Raw genomic sequence first — 19503 nt, 5'->3', positions numbered from 1 at the left:
CGTTGAAAGCGAAATAGCTTTACAAATAAAGATAATTATTGCATTAACAACACGTAACATAAATTTTGGTAGAAAAACCTTCAAGTTTTTACAATATACACTTCATGTTCTTCAACTCTTTCTCTTTTTGCAGAATCAACTTGGCGCAAATCTATTCGTGATGATCTGTTAACAAATGACAATACCTAGGCAACTAATAGAGAACGGAAATGCTTCGATCGCACAAATAATCGGCGACAATAAAAACACACATACCAACAACATACATACATATAAATCGCCATCAAAAGGGATCAGCTCGAATAGCGAGATTTTTATGCATATTATAACTATACACATCTAAGATAGTAAGTTATTTGGAAAGTACCTGAAGATCCGACGACGATCAGAAGCCTATAATAGATTAAAAACCAGAACAAACCAACCCAAAAAACAAAATGAAGACTGCCCTCATGACTCAGATAAACATACGACGGGTCAGGACATTAGCGTCCGTGATGATTTTGCTACTCTCCGGCGTGTTGAAGACAAATGCAAGCCACTCGCTTACCAACACACAAAGTAAGTACTTAGACATATAAATACGTTAGTAATCTGGGTGAGAGTATTCAACTGTCGTCGGGACAACGCCCGGGGAGGGATTAAATGTTCTTCTCCGGGCAATAAAAGTTTTTTGCCGGAACTCGAACAACAGCTTAATTTGCCGCATTGTGCGAGCGTATTAAATGTAATTAATTTAAGTAGCAAACTAATTTTGCATTATCCCCAGTTATTGCTTATGTGCAAATAATATTCTAAGCGCACCATTACTTTTTTAATGCACTGTATAAACAGACTGCGCAACTTGGATAATGGTTTCCTCCTCCTACTCCTCCCATCTTCTCCTCCTCCCACAGCTTCCACCATTTTTGGGTGGGAAGTTTTACAATTGCGTAATGCACTTTTCGTATTACATTTTCCGTTTGTTTTATTCGCTTTGTTCCTCAACTTGAGTTATTTGCATGCACGATACACCTGCTACAGTTATATATGTATATACAGTAGCTATAGTTGTGTCCACACACCTGTGTTTACATTATTTTTTGCAATTATTTTTTGTACATTCCGCACACATTATTTTATGATGACATTTCGAACCTTTCACAGTTCACAGTGATCCCGATGAGCAGGGACCGCAGTTTTTGGCCCAACTCACGAATATCACAGTTCCCCAAGGACGGGACATATCATTCACCTGTGTCGTGGACAACCTGGGACAATATCGGGTATGTATCAGCTATATGTAATATTTAGTTGTTTACTTATAATCTATAAATTATGTAAGATAAAATTACAATAAGTATTCATAATACATTCATTTATATTATTATTAAAAGCACTCCTATCTAATCATATATAAATACTTATTTTCAAAATGCTTAGATTCTTCCCCTCAACTTTTATTTATTTTTTATACCCGCTACCCATAGGGTAGAAGGGTATTATAACTTTGTGCCGGCAGGAAATGTATGTAACAGGTAGAAGGAGGCATCTCCGACCCTATAAAGTATATATATTCTTGATCAGCGTCAACAGCCGAGACGATCTAGCCATGTCCGTCTGTCCGTCTGTGTGTCTGTCCGTCTGTCCGTATGAAACACTGGATCTCAGAGACTATAAGAGATAGAGCTATAATTTCGACAGCATTTGTTATGTTTGCACGCAGATCAAGTTTGTTTCAAATTTTTGCCACGCCCACTTCCGCCCCCGCAAATCATAAAAATCGAATAACAAGCGTAATTTTAAAGCTAGAGTTACGAATTTTGGTATATACAATAATTACTGTAGTAGTTATGATTCCTGAAAATTTGGATGCGATCAGGAAATTATTAAAGAAATACTTTTGTATGGGCAAAGACGCCTATTTACTAGGGGTCTGAGTTGCTTTGGCCGACAATCTGGCACATTTTGCCGTCTATGGTATATTTTGAATGGTGTACTATACCGATATATCGAACATACCATTTGGTATATTTTTAGTATTTTCGGTATATTTTGAAAATGATACCGCAATATTTTGCCTTTATTAAAAGTGGGTAGCGGGTATCTCACAGTTGAGCACACTCGACTGTAATTTTCAAACTTGTTTGTTTTTTTAAATATACTTCAAACAATATTATTTCATAGCTGGGGCCTGATTTATTATTGTAAAATAAAAAAGTAAATAAAAATCTCATATTTAATAAAAAAATTGAAATTTTATATGCACTATAAATTTCTATTCTTATAATATGTTCTAAACTTTATATTTTCAAATTTTGGCGTTAAGTACATTAAATTAAGATATACATTTTATAGACGTATTCATCAAATTCAATTATCTTTATTCATGCATAAAACAGGTTTAGTACATCTAATTAAAGTAATAATTTTAAAGACGTATTCATCAAATTCAATTGTCTTTATTCATACATAAAACAGGTGTGCTTCTATTCAGATAGCATTTTGGGAAGTTTTTAGAGAAACAATTGTGGCAGCTGGCGTTAAGCTGGCGCCACCTAGCGCCTGTCTGCTTAACTAGTCGTAGAATAGATCATAGGACGAACAGATGATTTACACATGCGGAGTATTTAAGCTGCTTTCGTAAGCTGAAAATGTGACACAATTCAGCTAAAGTTGTGACCAGAACTTGCTTTGCCTTATGAATTAATGAACACCCTCGCTCAGAGATGCATACGAGCATAACTACCTATATAAGTACACTATACATTTACACCCATAGAGTTCAAGATTTTAATACAATATACCCCACAGCATGGACATCAGCTTTGTAGGGTGGCAACTGCGAAGCGAGTGCATTAATATGCCATAAAATCGTATTTGCGTTGACCAAACCAGACAACCTTGTCCTAATCTTATTTGTATGTATTTGAGCCTCAGTGAGGACGTCTTTGGGGAGCGGGGATTCAGGTACAAAGTACATGCGAGTTTGTACCCAAGTATTCTAGTATCTTCCACTCGTGTGTAATGGTTGTTTTCTGAAGTTCGGAGAAGCAACAAACTTATGCACCGAGAGAAATAAGTGTAGAGTCTAAGAAAGAGTCCAAAATTCTAGAATCAATAAAATAAAAAATCAGAATTTTTAAATTTTAATTCATACTGAGATATAATATAAATCATTATTAATATGCTTACTAAATATTAATATTAATATCCAAAGAACAATTAATAACTAAATTACTATTCAAAAGACTATAAAATTATTTGGAGCATTCCAAATTTTGGCTTGATTATATTATCTTTTCATTTTAAAACCCAAATCTTTACAAAAAAGGTAAAAAGTTTGCTTTAACTTATTAATAAATCCTATTTACATTTATTAAATTCTAATACAAAATAAGCTTACAACAATATTATTTTTTAGAAATTTTAATAACCCATGTTCTAATCGAAATCTGCTTTGAGCTTCCAATCGTTTCTTCCAGTGTCTTATACTTGTACTCTCCGGTACTACATTACTATCTTTGTGTTTGGTGTGCAATTTCAGGTGGCATGGATTAAATCAGATTCAAAAGCAATACTTGGTATACACACACATATGGTGTCGCTAAATCCAAGATTATCAGTGACACACAATGGACACAACACCTGGAAACTTCACATATCGCACGTGCAGCTAAATGATTCTGGCAGCTACATGTGCCAGGTGAACACGGATCCCATGAAGAGTCTGGTAAGTAGTAGAAGTCACTCACACCAGCCCACTTCGAACCACACCGCACCATACCATGCAGTGCAGCCTCCACCCATCTGCACCTCCATCCCTGCCGCATCTCCATCCCTGTCGCTTCTCCATCCCTGCCGCTTCTCCATCCCTAGCCCATTCCCAGATGACTGTCGTGGTTTTGCTTTGGTGTCCTGCTGAGACAGTAATCTTTACGCCATATGCGTCTGAGTCCTGGCTTACTTCTGAGATATGTGTGAATGGATTAGCCCAGGTGACCAGCAGCATTTGTCCGCGTATGAGGACGTGGACGTGAACATGAACGTGGACGTAAACGTGGACGTCGACTGCTTGCACGTACTGTAGCTGTAGCTACGCTAAGCTAAGCATAAGAATTCCAATCAGCAATATTAAACAACTGTTTACAATATGAAATTGGAATACCCTTGAAAATGAAATATAGACTGACAGGCGTTTATAATTCAATAATTCTTCATTTCAATTAATTTCTAATGCATTTTTCCCTATTCAAAAGATGTCAAACATTTTATGACATAAAAAATTGTCTAATTAAATTGTAGCTTGTTAATTTCATCATATCCTCGTTTCTTTGCAGTCTGGCTATTTGGATGTTGTGGTCCCACCGGATATTCTGAACCATCCCGATCAAAACATTGACGAGGGCGTCAGCACTGAAGGAGGCAGCATCTCACTACAATGCAGTGCCACAGGTGAATGTGATTGAGATTGTTTTAAAACATAAATAATGGATGAAATCATGTTAACAAAATAAAATGGAAATCATAATAGAGACGAAAAATAAATGTAAAACCTACAAATAAACCTACTTTTTATTTATTATTATATTATTATTCTATTTTGCTGAGGAACAAATGGTTTTAAAATTTAAAATTAAAAATTAGAAGAAGATTTAAATATTAAATATAAAACTACATAGAGATTCGAGATTGAAAATATCATAACATTTAAAAATTCTACTATGCTAACAAAATTGTACTAACAAACCACCTCTAAACATAACATCCCAATTTAATTTTTAGTACATTGAGAAATTTAGTTATTTCCATATATAACAAATGAGTAAATAGAATAATTATTACAAAAACCATACATGACAAACAAAAGGGAGTAGAAATAAAAATGTGTGTTATTTTTAATTTCGAAGGAGTTTATAAATTAATATTATATATATGATGTTATTTGAAATTAAAAGTTTAAACAAATATCTATTCAAACAGGTGTTCCAGAGCCCATGGTGCAGTGGCGACGGGAGGGCGGCAAAGACATTATGCTAAGAACGGAGAGCAGAGACAAACAAGGTGCATATCATATCTAAATAATTGAATTTCCTTATAATAAACCGTTCACATACACACTATTTGTAAACGTTTTATAATGTGGTTATTTAAGAATCTGCTGGCAGACTGAACTTAATGATATTCTCTAACAAATTTTACAATTTTCTTGTCATCGCGCAGCTCTGAAGTCAGTCGAGGGCGAGCGTCTGACACTCACGAATGTCCACCGAACTGATATGGGAGGTTACCTCTGCATCGCATCGAATGGAGTGCCACCCTCAGTGAGCAAGCGATTTGATATTCACGTCAACTGTAAGTTGCTTTCTCCTACGTCTTTTTTGCTTTATAGTTTTTAAGGAATCTTTAAGATTGCACACAGAATGAAATGAGTAAGAAAGTTACAGTCGAGAGTGCTCGACTGGGGAGAGGGTATTCCCCATTTTGAATAAAAGCAAAATATTGCGGTATTATTCTTACAATATACTAAAGTAATATACCACAAAAATACTTTAAAAAAAAAACAAGTAAGAAATCTTCAGTCGAGTGTGCTCTTTGAAATATACCACAAAAATACTGAAAATATACCAAGTGGTATATTTGGTATATTTATATGGTGCTACATTGAAGATATACTATAGAGTGCAAAATATACCAGATTGTCAGCCAAAGCAACTAAGGCGTTTTTGCCCATACAAAAGTATTTCTTTAACAAGTTCGACAATTTTTATATCAAATAAACCAAAACCAAATTTTCAGGAATCACAAAGACTATTATTATTACTATTATTATTATTATTATTTTATATATCAAAATTCACGACTCTTGCGTTAAAATTACGCTTGTTATTCGAGTCTTTCCAATTTGTGAGGGCGAATGTTGACGCTGATCAAGAATATATATACTTAATAGGGTCGGAGATGCTTCCTTACGACTGTTATATACATTTCCTGCCGGCATAAAGTTATAATACCCTTCTATCCTTTGGATAGCGGGTAAAAACTAATGTGATTTAGATTCAACGATAAATCAAGATTAAAGTGCAGATCTATAAGACTATCTATTGAGACTCTTTGCGATTGATTTTGAATTTAATTAGACACAAATATATTTATCAATCAATTTAGTCATCAAAACATAAATTTCTCTACAAGATTTCGCAATTCCGCAAAGATTTGAAATTAATTTTAATATAAATATATTTGCGATTTGCTAGTGGATTTAAGAATTGGAAATTTTTAGTAAAATCAATTTATCTAGTTTAATCTTCAATTTAGAATCGATAATGTGCTTTCTATATATACATAGTAATATAATTAACCATATTTCAAGTATTTTATGCCAGTTGGGATCGATTTGAAATGTAATTCAAAACTAAATCTATTTTCTATCTGTCACTGAATTTAGGAATTCAATATTCTTAATACAGAAATAATATATTCTTTCAATATGAGAAATGGCTGAATTTTAAGAAAAGATGCTTATGGTATATAATATTTATCAATGCGGTATGAAAAGTGCACACACTGGCAAATGTAAAATGTAAAATGTAAAATGAAATTTATGTTGAATGGTCGCCATGGTCATTCAGAGGTTTTCCATGTTTCCAGACGCAACGAAACAATCAAATTGTGTCTTGCAGCCATGTACTCGACTCGAGTTGGCTGAAAGATGCTAGTTCTACTCTACTCGTATGGTAAGTAAGTATGTGAAGGTTCTGTTTGCGATGCTCGGAGGAAGGAACATGGAACATGGCGTTGGTGTGGCACACAAGACACAAATCAACACCATGAGATTGTCAAGTCAAATTCAGAGAGTAGCAGTTGTGAAAAGTTGCGATAGTCGCACTTCGGCAAACCAGCCCAAAAGCATATCAAATGGGCGAATATGCTTCAGCAGTCGTCGTCGTCGTCGTCGTAGTTGTACTTGTAGTTGTAGTATAGTGTGTGCTATTGTAATAACAACTCGTAACTAGCAAAGCACCCATCACAGTGGCTAGAAAAGGGCTGGCGGGAATGGGTGGGAGAGGGGGGTTGATGATGAGGAGCGCCACTGAGAAGTGAAGCAGTGAAGCAGTGAAGCTGGCAGCTCACATTGAACTATTGTCATGAGCTGTTGCCTCTATTATTCTGTTTACTTCCTATATGCGCAGATGTTCCTATGTATGTGTGCGTGTGCAAGCATCTATGCAAGTACACAGAGAGAAAAATAACGTTAAGAAGGAAGAAGAAAAAGTAAACATATTACGTTACTCCAAAAACACAATTACGAAGAAATATAAATATGTGTTTTATTTTATTATTACGTTATTGTGTGTATTACGTTATTCAAAAAAAAAAAGAATAAGGTAGAATTTTAAGTATATGCTTTATTTTTAAGAAAAAAGTAATGTAAGCAAAATACTGTTAATTTAATCGGATAAACTCGGCCTTACAAGAAAACAAGTAAGAAAGAAAGAATCGAGTGTGCTCGACTGTAAGAAACCAGCTAAACAATTTCGATAAAACTATATTCTAAACATATACCACAACATACTGAAATATACAGAATACTAAAAATATGCCAACTCGATTTACCGAAAAATTCTAAAATATACCGAATGTCGTATACCATAAATAAATATACCATTTATACCAGATTGTCAGCAGGCGTTTTTTGGCATACAACAGTATTTCTCAAATAACTTTTAAACTTGTATAGGTAAAAAAAACAAGTATATATTCTACATTCATTAAAAAAAGATCTTAATATAGTTATTGCGTTTAGCACAAAGTAAACATTAAAAACAATTTAGAAATAAAAAGTATATGCAAAAGAGTCTATTCATAATCAAAGTAAAGTGCACATATAAAAAGTAAAGTGCAAGTTAGTATTTTTTGGACTACTTATAAGCAAGTCAAGTTCAAGAATTTTGATCTTCATTTGAAATGTGATGCTCAACGTTCACTTTTAAAACATTTGCATTTATGAATTCAGAATATGCTAATTTTTAAATTGTTTATGAATGCCTTACCTTTAAGCAACTTGTTTAAAGAGCAGCCAAACCCGAATTTAATCGTCAAACATTTGAAGAGAATTGGTCTAGATTTAAGATTATACATTGATTATTAATTTGATTCTCTCTGTGTATGTAGGTATGTAAACGTGTAAGTATGCACTCACGTATGTATGTATGTATGTATGTATTTAAAATGCATATGTGGCTGTAGCAGGCAGATCTCTCACGCATCCAACAGTTGCCATGCCATTGTCTTATGTAGAAGAGCACGCCCATATATACATACATATATATATGTATGCATGTGTGCGTATATGCGTAGCTGACTCCTCGACTCTCAGTGTGTGTGTGTGTGAGTGCGAGTGTAAGTGAAAGTCATCCAAGATGAGGAGCCTCGTATACAACTGTTGAAATTTCGGCAATGTGTCCACGTCAAAATCAGTTAAATGCAAATGCAAATTCAAAGTTAGCAATTGTCGAAACGTCCAAGTTGGCCAACAGCAGCAGCAACAACAACAGCAACAACAACAACAACACCAACAGCAAAAGCAAAAGCACAAAACAGCAAAACCGACAAAACTGGCCAAAACTGGCCAGCTCTGATCTATTGCATATGGCTTCTAACATGACCAAAAGTTTCGCTTAAAGCCAACTCTTTCTCCCTCTCTCTCTCTCTCTCTCTGTCTTTGTTTAGTTGTGATACCCTTTGATAATGTGATGCCACAGGAAATGAAGTCTTTAAAATGAAAAATCAACAATTGAAATGCATTCATGGCGATACATTGAGAAATCAGAATAACAGTCTATATTTTAGGAATAATATCAAAAATTCTGTTAAGATAGATTTATGGATTTCGATTTGAACAAACAAAAAACATCATTTTATTTATATGAGTCGCAAATGAGAATCAACTATCTTTTAAAATGTGTTTAGAATTAAATTTAAACTGTTCTCATTGTTAATTTTAAAATGCCGCAAAATAATATGTGTGAATGTAGATTTGTCACAGTCAAGCTTACAATAAATTAAAAAGCAATTTGTCTTCAACAAAAATGCAAAACAATCAACACAAGTTCAGAGATCACAACAGCAATAAGAACAAAGAACAACTTTAAAGACTTCGTCAAGAAGTTGACTATAGTTATTGTCAAATTCTTTAAAATTAGAATAATAAAGGAAAATACTCATTCAGAATTTAATTGTTAGGATTTTATGAATTTAACCATATCGTATTTAAAATATAGAATTTTAAGTAACAATAAATTCAAAAAAATTTTTCTTGTTTCGAGTCTAAACTTGTTGAAATCACATTAGTCTTACTAATACCTCTATAGTTTATATATGTAGTTAGGTATTTACAAGTCGAGCACGCCTGACTAAGCAAATTTATTTGTTTTGAAGCGAAAAACAAGAAATAATTCTTCTCGCCTGCCCGACTCGAAAATAAACAGACTGCGAGCAAAACAGGGATATGACAGCATAAAACGAATATACGTTAATTAATCATGCATTTTCCCATTTTCATTTTCCTCCGATTAGACTGGGAGCATAAGGGAGGGATGGGGAGGGAGGGTGTAGAACAAAAGTTATTTTTCAGTACGAGTATTAAGCCAAATAGATGAGATTTATTCCCGCAAAATTTCACATCAAAACTTGAACTGTGTAATACTTAAAGTTAAAGCAAGACGCGACGAGTGAATAACTTCAGTATATCAACAACAACAACAATAACAACAACGAAATAAAGCTAAAATGGCATATAAATCCGCAAACAGAGACTATGGGGACTTTGGGACTATCATTGATTTTGCAGAAAAGCTTTAATAATGTTGCTAGCGTAGAAATTACAGAGGATGAAATCTATTTTGATGAGCGGATCATTGCGCTTTAATCCATTTTATTTATGGCTTAAAATTATCCTTTAGCAACAACGGCAACAACAGCAACAACAATGACAACGAGAACCGCAACAACAAGAACAGAAACAACAACAATAACAACAACAACGACAACGAGACAGCAGCCAACGACAGGAAAAATAGCATGAGCATGAGCCTTTGCTGCATTGAAACAGAGTATTACAGTCGTCATTTACACACACACACACAGAGCTACCACAGCAGCAGCAACACACATACACACACACTACTAGCATAAAATGAACCTATGAAAACAGCTCTACCCCCGCTCTCCGTACCCCAAAACAGTCGCATCTCCACCGAACTTAGCCTGTGACTCACACACCCGCTCACTTCTCACTTGGCACCCGCGCTTCTTTGGTCTCCCCCGCCAGTCCTTAGTCCCAGAGCAGTGGCATCTTCTGTGAAACGCACATTGCAATACACTAACGAGACGTTTCAATACACTACAATTTACTAATAAATAGTTAATAAAATAGTCGAAATATAGACAACTCTCTCGATATGTCTTTTATTCTAAGGAAGCTTCAGAAAATTTATGCCTGAGTATGAACATAATAGTAATATTAAATAGTTTTTACGAAATAATGATATTTAGCACAAATAACTTACTTCCAAAAAAAAAAGTATTAGACAATAAGTATTAAGTCAAATTAAAATTGACATTAATCCAGCCATGCTCTGTAAACGTAAATAAACAAATTTAACTACGTACTCTTAAGATTTAATTAATCTAATGTAGAATTCTATATTATAAATAAATATTTATGTAGAATCTGAAATATGTATGCTCTTTATACACTGACATAGAATAAGTCACCCTAAAGTATGCAACAGAAACGTATTTATGACAGCTAAAGCGGCCATTTTTGTTATATTCTTTGAATGAATTCCCACTCATTATTATTAACTATTAATAATTATCTATAATTGACTAATGTTGTAGTTAATCAACTATATAGTTAAACCAATTATAGTTAGGGCAAACAAGCTGCACACTAAATGCAATGCACCTCAGCAGAGCTCTGTTGGCAGAGCATTTGCAACGCACGTTTGTCTGTTGTTATTTACATAGCACCCACAAACAGCGTCTAGCGCCACCTATTGCTGCAGCGCTGAACTAATGCTAGTGCATATGAATGCAAAAGCATAGCGAGTGTAAAGCGAATACCACAGTCGCTGTAGCCAGTTCCAGTTTCAAAGTGTCACGAGAGATGGCGGGCTACCAACCCCCACCTCCACCCGCAAGTTATCACAGCAAGTACTCAGAGAGCACAGGGAGTAGCAAATGTCTCCCCTTCACTCTCAGCTCTCCACTCTCCACACTCATCTCTTGCACTTTCTGTGTATCTGGGCGAAATACGAAAAGTTTGTCTTTGAAATGAATGCAGCAGAGTCATTTGCTGGAAGTTGGTGCAGTCATCATTGTGGTGACTAATAAAAAGAGAGGAATAAGTGAAAAATTATTGTTGCAACTTCAAAAAGATGTTGGCAAAAAAAATCGCAAAGTTAAAGACGCTAGTATTTATGCAGCTATTACTATCACTTAATATGCGCATAAATAAACTGTAAATATAATTCACATACATTTCATAAACGTAACAAAACTTGAATTGATCAACTATAAACATTCAATTACAAACCTCATTTCTATACTCAAATTTCTTCATAGTTTTGCTACTTTTTCGGTTTCCATCTTAATCAGATTTTGACGACAACTTATTGCCCCTTAAACTTTCAAAATTCTTTGCCACACTCTTTATCTAAAATGCAAATTTTTGACAATCAAGATAGTCAAAAAACAGACAAGTTATTTTGGAGAAAACTATTATGCATATTTCTTTATGCCAGCAAGTTTACAACTTAAATGAAGTGCTCATAAGAGGGCGAGAATTGTGTAAAGAAGTTGCCAACAGCATTATAATCATAGTCTTGTTCTACATATTAACATTTCGGTTTTCTTCACTCTTCTTTGCAGTTCCACCTACAATCAAAGCTGTTAACCAGTTGGTGGGTGCGCCTGTGGAGCGAGAAGTGACTCTGGAGTGCATTGTGGAAGTGTATCCAAAGCCTCTCAACGGCTGGTATCGAAATGAAGGTGAGTTACCAAATAATATTTGTTCAAATTTTAGCAAGACTAATAGCCTAATTAATGTCAATATGATTAAATACTCACTGGTATAAAGAATATATCTGAAATTACTAATAGTTTTTATGTTTTTGGTATTTTTAATATTCATTAAATACAGTAAAATTTATTGTATTCTAAGAAAATCAAATGAATCTTTAAATCTTCATGTTTATCGTTAACATAATTACAGGAAATCGTTTTTAGTATATAGTCTCATACAAATATAGTCTTAAAAATACATGCCACGTTAGTTTACTATATTTCAATAAATAACAAAAGGTCAAAGAGCAAATCTTGTATATGTATTTTTTAGTAAATTTACTCCAAACGATTCAATTAACAAATTCTTTAAGAACTAAATGATTCTAATAAATGCGCGTAGTAAAGATAAATTATGGTTAATTTAAAAATAATATGTAATAGAATAGTTTATTTTTACTCTAATCTAATCCAATCTAATCAGAGCTAAAATAATTTGTTGTAATAAATAAGTTTTAGCACCTACGTGTAAATAAAATAAGTTACAAACTTGTACCATAATTAATCACCATTTCATTTCAATTCCGCCCAGGCAATGTGAAGTTGCACAATGGCAACAAGTACAACATATCGGAGGCGCTGATTAACCTATACACGTGGCATCTCAATCTGACGATACGACACCTGACCAAATCGGATTTCGGTGCTTACAGCTGTTCGAGTGTGAATGCCCTTGGCAAGAGTGAGACACGGATTCGATTGCAAGGTGAATGACAATGACAGGCAAAACAATTGAAGCGATACAGCAAACTTATTTCAAGTTCAATGCTGAGCACACACACATACATACATATAGAGTATTCTAATACATATAAGGGTAGAATGAAGGGACATCATTCAGGACTGTGACTGTGGCCCAGACTAAGCCAAATAGTTCTCAAAAATTCGAAACCATCAATTCAGCTGAGAATAGCCAAGGCAGGAGAAGGGGATTTGGCTGGAAATCGGAAGGGGGAATCAGAGTATATACTCGCATATATATATATGCGATGTATGTGTCTGCATCGCATGTGTAATTCGTTCAGTTTCCTTGCAATAAATCACCTAGGATTTCCGTCGGTCTATTATTTTTATCGATCTCATTTAAAAACGACTGAAGCTTTTCTCTATCTTTCATCTGGCACAGTGGGCTCCTTATCCCCCAGTCACCCCCATTCCCACTCCCCATCTCCCATTCCTCCTCCCGCAACGCACAGCAGCCAAAAAATAGAGTTGGAGCGCAGAAACTAAGCATGAATTATTGCACAATCAGCGGAAAACTTTCTCCACTCGCATTCGCATTCGCACACACATTGCCAATGGAGTTGCATCAAGTTCGTGGACGCCATTTCAATTTTCACTTACACGACACTCCGCCAGACATTCCGTCCTTCTTTCCGTCCGTCCGTCTGTCTGTCCGTCCGTCTGCCTGCTGAAATTAAATCAAGCAATAAGCTTTAAGCTTTTCATTTCTATCTCATAAACTCGTTTTATTGAATCAATTTCAATGTCGGACATGCACATTTCTTACATCTTAAATAGATAGTTTCACTTAATTATTTTTCGGTTTCCTTTCTCGGCTTTAAAAACCGGCAAACGAACGACAAGAAATAGAGAAGATTGACCCCGATTGTTGCCCCAATTAATTGCAGCTATACAAGTGAGCACCAGCCAACCAACCATCTGTATTGTTGTCTTTATGCATTATTAATCAACTATTAATGTAGCTTGGTAACCGCATTTTCTCTGCTTTGTTGCCCAAAACTAGCGTTAAATTGAAACCGTTTCAAATAGGAGAATAGCTCAATTGCTTCCACATTTAATCAGATGAAAGATACAAGTTTTGCAGCTAAGCGAATCTCTTATATCAATAAACTGGCTTTTGAACTTTTCGTTCTGCCTTTGGCAGTTATTAACAACTTGCAGCATGCACCGAAATGAAGCATCCAAAACAGTTAAGGAACATTGTTTAGCGCGCTATTTAAATGCACTTCAAATAGCAAAAGGTTGCCATAATAAACATAGAAATTGTTGAGCTAACTATGAGCAATGGGTGAAAGAGTTCAACTGCAATGTCTGGCATGAATAGAAGAGATTTCTGCAAAGTTTTCGAGTGCAAGTTATCTTGCAATCGTAAATATCTTAATGCCGCAACACTTTTTAAAATTTGGAATATTGATTTTGGTTGACATTGAACTAAAGCACATTTAATGAAATTATGAAATGTATTTTAGTACCAAGTATTTGTACAATTAACTTTGATAAGCGAATATAATCGCTAAACAAAAGCAAAACAGTGAGGAAGCAGTATTATTGTTAAAATATACTGAACTAACATTCCATGGATATTCCAAAACTATTGAAATACATCAAGAGGTATATTTGGTATATTAATTAAAATATATTGAAATACATCAAAAAGTATATTTGGTATATTCTTTAAAATATATTAAATTACACCAAAGGTATATTGGGTATAACAGTGAGGAAACGGTATTATCAAATATATTTCATGGATATACCAAAAGTATTGAAATACATCAAAAGGTATATTTGGTATATTCGTTAAAATATACTGAGATACATCAATGGGTATAATTGGTATAACAGTGAGGAAGCGGTATTATTGAAAATATATAGCATTCCATGGATATACCAAAAGTATTGAAATATATTAAAATAGCATATTTGGTATATTCGTTGAAATATATTGAGATACATCAAAAGGTATATTTGGTATAACCTCATATCATCAAATTCGTTAATATACCATAAATTACAAAATATATACTAGATTTTCAGTCAATACAGCAGTAGATTCATTTTATCTTAAATAAGGAAATTTATTCGAAAACAACTCTTGTCAAAGCTTTTAAGCTTCTCATTTAAGATATCAAGTACTTCATTAAAATTTGGAAACTCATTAAGGAAGCAAATATGACTTGGAATTTCAAGAAGCTTTTGCTTTAATCATTTCTATTTTGGGTAGAAAAATAATTCTATTTTATATCCTCAAGAAAAATGTAATTCGCATTTTATATTAAGTATGTACTTGGCCACTTCTTCCAATATAAAAAGGGCATCAGGTAGTGCTTATTTGCGTAGTTGAGTCTTCCACTAGATACATACTTATAATTGGTGCAAACAAACCACTGCAGCAGACTTTGTAATCAAATGTTATGTTGTTGCTGCGAGTAGTTAAATCATTTCCATGCCATGCGAAAGCGGAACAGAAGCAATGTGAGGGGGGAAAGGGGAGAAAAGCGGCAGAGCAAATTACTCGTACAACCCGTACTATATAGTACAGTAGTACATGACTAACTCAAATTCGTGCTCCCAACTGTACAACCCCGTGACACTAGAGATTTTGTATTTGGCATTGTTGTTGTTGCTGTTGTGGCTCCTGTTTTACTGTTTATGTTTAAGGAGCATAAAGAGACGGAACTGAGGGGGGAAGGACATGATGTCTGCCAGGCCATTTGCTTTTGTTTTTCGGGGAGCTCTGTGCTCTGTGGTGTTCCTTGGTCGCCGTCGTAGTCGTAGTCGGCATTTGGCATTCGGCATTTCATAATTGGTGCAATTTCTTGCAGAATTACGATTACCGCCCAAGTCAACAACGACAGCAACACCTCACGTGCTGCACACCACGAGCAAGCCGCGTCGGAAGCAGCAGCAGCAGCAGACCAGCAGCCACAACAAGGGAACGAACGAAGTGGTGCGTACCAAGGAAACCCATTTCTCAAATCAAATGCAGCAAGAGAACGATGTGTTCAACGGTGGCGGTGGCGGTGGCGGTGGCATTGGGAATGTGCCACACAACGGCGGCGGCGGACTTGGAGCTGCTGGTGGAACTGGAGCTGCCGGTGGTGGCATTGTGGCAAGTGGAAACGTCAACGGCATGATAAACGGAGCGGAAGGTAAGTTACGATTTAGAAAATTCCACAAGTACGAGAGGTACGAGAGTACATGGCTTGCAGCACAATCACAAGCACAAGCATTGAATGAAGTCAGGCATAAGCGGCAGTTACAAACACTCACACACACACACAGACCCAGTCACCCAGTCAAATCCCTTGTCCAGGAGAGCAGTAGCTACACCTTCTACACATGGGCAGCACTCCTCCCATGTCATGGGACTATGACTTGGGCAAATATAATATGTCGCTGCCTTTTTAAGGAAACCCCAAGCTGCTCGCTTGCCAGCTACTTCTTCTTCTTCTTCTTCTGCATCTGCTTGTGCTTCTTCGATCTATGCTGCCATGCAACACGGACTGCAGCAGCAGAGCAGACTACTAGTAGTATGCTCGGCAAAACCGCAACACACTCATGCCCCGCCTCCTCCTCCTCTTGTCACCACCCCCAAAAACCTAAACTGTTGTTCTGAACTGAACTAAAGCGAGTGCTGCTTCTTCTTCTTCACTGCTCTGCTCTGCTCTGGCTGGTCTGGTCTCTGAGCTTAGCACTCGTGCAGCTGTCGAGCACACTGATTTATCAGTGAAACCGTATTTTGGTAACACTCGCTGCTCGCTGCTCTCCAAATCCCTTTTGAAGTTAATTTTCCAGCAGTCAGTTTCAATTTTAAGTGTGCGACTTTCTCCTGCCTGCCCTCCTCCTTTCTCCTTTCTCCTCCTCTGGAGCTTCAACTTCAGCTTCAGCTGCAACTTCTAGTCCAGCCTCCCTCTGCAGATATATTGCGCAGCCATGGCTACTCGCTATATATTTCGAATAACAATATATTCGTTTGATTAGGTCACTTGCAAGCAACTCAAGTCCTAACGATGCATAAGCACACGCATTTCCAATTCCTTTTCACAAACTTGCTGTCTGTCGTCTTAGCAGCTGATACGAAAGCTTGTGAATGCTTCCGATTATTTAGCTGTCTGTTAAATGATCGAAATACATATTGGCTTTCAGTATAATATAGAAAAACAGACACTCTTTTCTATTAATCATTGCAACAAATTAGTTTAAACGAAAGTATGTGTATTCTAAAATGCAAGCTATATTTATTGGTATTTATTGCAGTGTAGTATAGTATATAAATAAAAGTGTTTAAGAGGAAAATAAGAATTACCCCAAAAAGTATGCTCTATTATTAATATACTGCAATTGGTCCAAAAATATCCTTCCACCTTTTAGTATTTATTGCAATTAGTTATAAAAATATACATTTTAATTAGAATTATTAATATACTGAAATTGGTTTAAAACTATCCTTCCCATTTTTTGGTATTTATTGCAATTTGGTATATAAATATAATTTTTTCAAGAGGAAAATATACCATTATGTATACACCATATGTATTAGCCCGAAAAGTAAGCTATAATATTAAAATACTGCAATTGGTTTGAAAATATACTTTATATTTTTGGCATTTATTGCAATTTGGTATATAACAAGTAAGAAAGTTACAGTTGAGTGTGCTCGACTGTGAGATACCCGCTACCCATTTTTAATAAGGTCAAAATATTGCGGTATTATTTTCAAAATATACCGAAAATACTAAAAATACTGAAAATATACCAAATGGTATGTTTGGTATATCGATGCAGGACACCATTCAAAATATACCATAGACGGCACAATATCAGATTGTCGGCCTATACAAAAGTATTTCTTTAATAACTTCCACAATTTTTATCTGATCGCAACCAAATTTTCAGGTATCATAACTACTATAGTAATTATAGTACATACTAAACTCTAGCTTTAAAATTACGCTTGTTATTCGATTTTTTTGATTTGCGGGGGCGGAAGTGGGCGTGGCAAAAATTTTAAACATAGCTCTTCTATCTCTTATAGTCTCTGAGATCCAGTGTTTCATACGGACAGACACACAGACGGACAGACGGACATGGCTAGATCGTCTCGGCTGTTGACGCTGATCAAGAATATATATACTTTATAGGGTCGGAGATGCCTCGTTCTACCTGTTACATACATTTCCTGTCGGCACAAAGTTATAATACCCTTCTACCCTATGGGTAGCGGGTATAAAAATACATTTTTCAAATAGGAAATATGTCAAAAAGCATAAAATACCACTATAATTATTGATATACTGCAATTGGGGTAAAAAATATCCTTTCCGTTTTGGTATTCATTGCAATTAGGTGTAAAAATGCATTTATCAAGAGAAATATATACCATAATGTATTGTATAAATATACCATAGGAATGAACCAAAAAAGTGTGCTTTATTATAAATATACTGCTATTGGTTAAAACAAATATATTTCCAATCGAAAAATATACTAAAGATTATTTATTATACCATTAAGTGTTAAATATACCATACATAAAGCATAGCTGCTGCTTATTACTTCAGATTTACAAATAAGAATGTTGATAATACCACAATAGTTTTTGGGAGCACTTCTTTAATAATTATTCTTTCAACTTGCAATTATTTGAATACTATAAAATGTTATAATATAGTACTTGCACTTGCCTGCTTTAACTTAAATATATACTGCATATAATTTCAGTAGATACGCAGCTGCCGGCACGTAACGGATTCGAAAAGACATATAAGTCGGGGAGCGGTATGGTGCCCACTCCCCGCACCCCGTGGACGTATGCGAATGCGGGGTCACAGCTGCTGGCCACAGCCACGATAACGACAAATGCCCTGATGGCTTTTTTCTGTATATTGTCTATGTATTCAGTTAAGCTCATTTAAAATTATGCTTCCGAACAAAATCCACACGCCACACAACGTAACAAACGGGTCGGAGACAACGAAGGAATCTCTCTACAGCGAGTGACACAGCGAAAACGAGCGAGAGAGAGAGAGAGAGAAAGATATTAAAAAAGAGGGAGAGAGCTAGAGGTGGTAGCTCTACTTCTCATTATTAGCCTGCTTACTGGCCACTGCCCACCCAACAAGCTTCGGAGCACAAAAAGTAAAAGGAACAGCAATCTTCTGGTTAGTCGATTTTTGAACACACATTTTTATCAATCGACTTGTGGACGACGCTTTTTTTTTGTTACTACTTAAGCAAGTCATGAATTTGTGCACCTATTTGAATACTATGAGTACTGCTCATGCATTCAAAACATTCATAACACAAAATACAAACACGAGTGGAGCCGAGACAACAGCCTGTTTCAAAAGTTGAACCCCGCACTCGCAACTCCTCTGAATTTTTAGTCAAATTTGTGCAATAATAAATGATGATTTATTTTTATTTATAATAATTGCTCTTTAATGATTATTTAAGCATTGCTTATTAAAAAAATAATAATAATATTCATAAAAAAAAGAATTTTAAATTGAAACTCATTAAGAATTTTCAGTATTCATTTATACAGTTGTCTATTTAGTTTCATTTCATTCTGATTCTCTGTGAAATATTATTTTTTTTATTTATAAGTCATTTAAATAAACAATTAAGAAAGTCGAGCACACTCGA

General features: G+C 35.2%; 1 protein-coding gene across 3 annotated transcripts in view; it reads left to right on the top strand.

Moving 5' to 3' along the window:
- Positions 1-19156, top strand: part of LOC117565755 (lachesin) — a 39727-nt gene extending 20571 nt beyond the window's left edge. For 2 of the 3 annotated variants that reach the window (XM_052002160.1, XM_034245005.2), the window contains 10 exons: positions 134-561; positions 1147-1265; positions 3527-3712; positions 4320-4434; positions 4963-5043; positions 5203-5334; positions 11917-12036; positions 12641-12814; positions 15678-16004; positions 18577-19156. In XM_052002160.1, coding sequence (XP_051858120.1) covers positions 438-561; positions 1147-1265; positions 3527-3712; positions 4320-4434; positions 4963-5043; positions 5203-5334; positions 11917-12036; positions 12641-12814; positions 15678-16004; positions 18577-18770 — 1572 coding nt within the window. In that variant the 5' untranslated portion in view covers positions 134-437 and the 3' untranslated portion in view covers positions 18771-19156. Of the gene's footprint in view, positions 1-133; positions 562-662; positions 728-1146; positions 1266-3526; positions 3713-4319; positions 4435-4962; positions 5044-5202; positions 5335-11916; positions 12037-12640; positions 12815-15677; positions 16005-18576 lie in introns of those variants that run through there. The other variant, XM_052002161.1, reaches the window with a different exon arrangement.
- The last annotated feature ends 347 nt before the right edge of the window (positions 19157-19503 follow it).

This window comes from Drosophila albomicans, chromosome 2L, assembly GCF_009650485.2.
Source record: "Drosophila albomicans strain 15112-1751.03 chromosome 2L, ASM965048v2, whole genome shotgun sequence".
Taxonomy (NCBI): domain Eukaryota; kingdom Metazoa; phylum Arthropoda; class Insecta; order Diptera; family Drosophilidae; genus Drosophila; species Drosophila albomicans.
The sequence above is the reverse complement of the archived record's forward strand: the minus strand, read 5'-3'. Positions and strand labels throughout refer to the sequence as shown.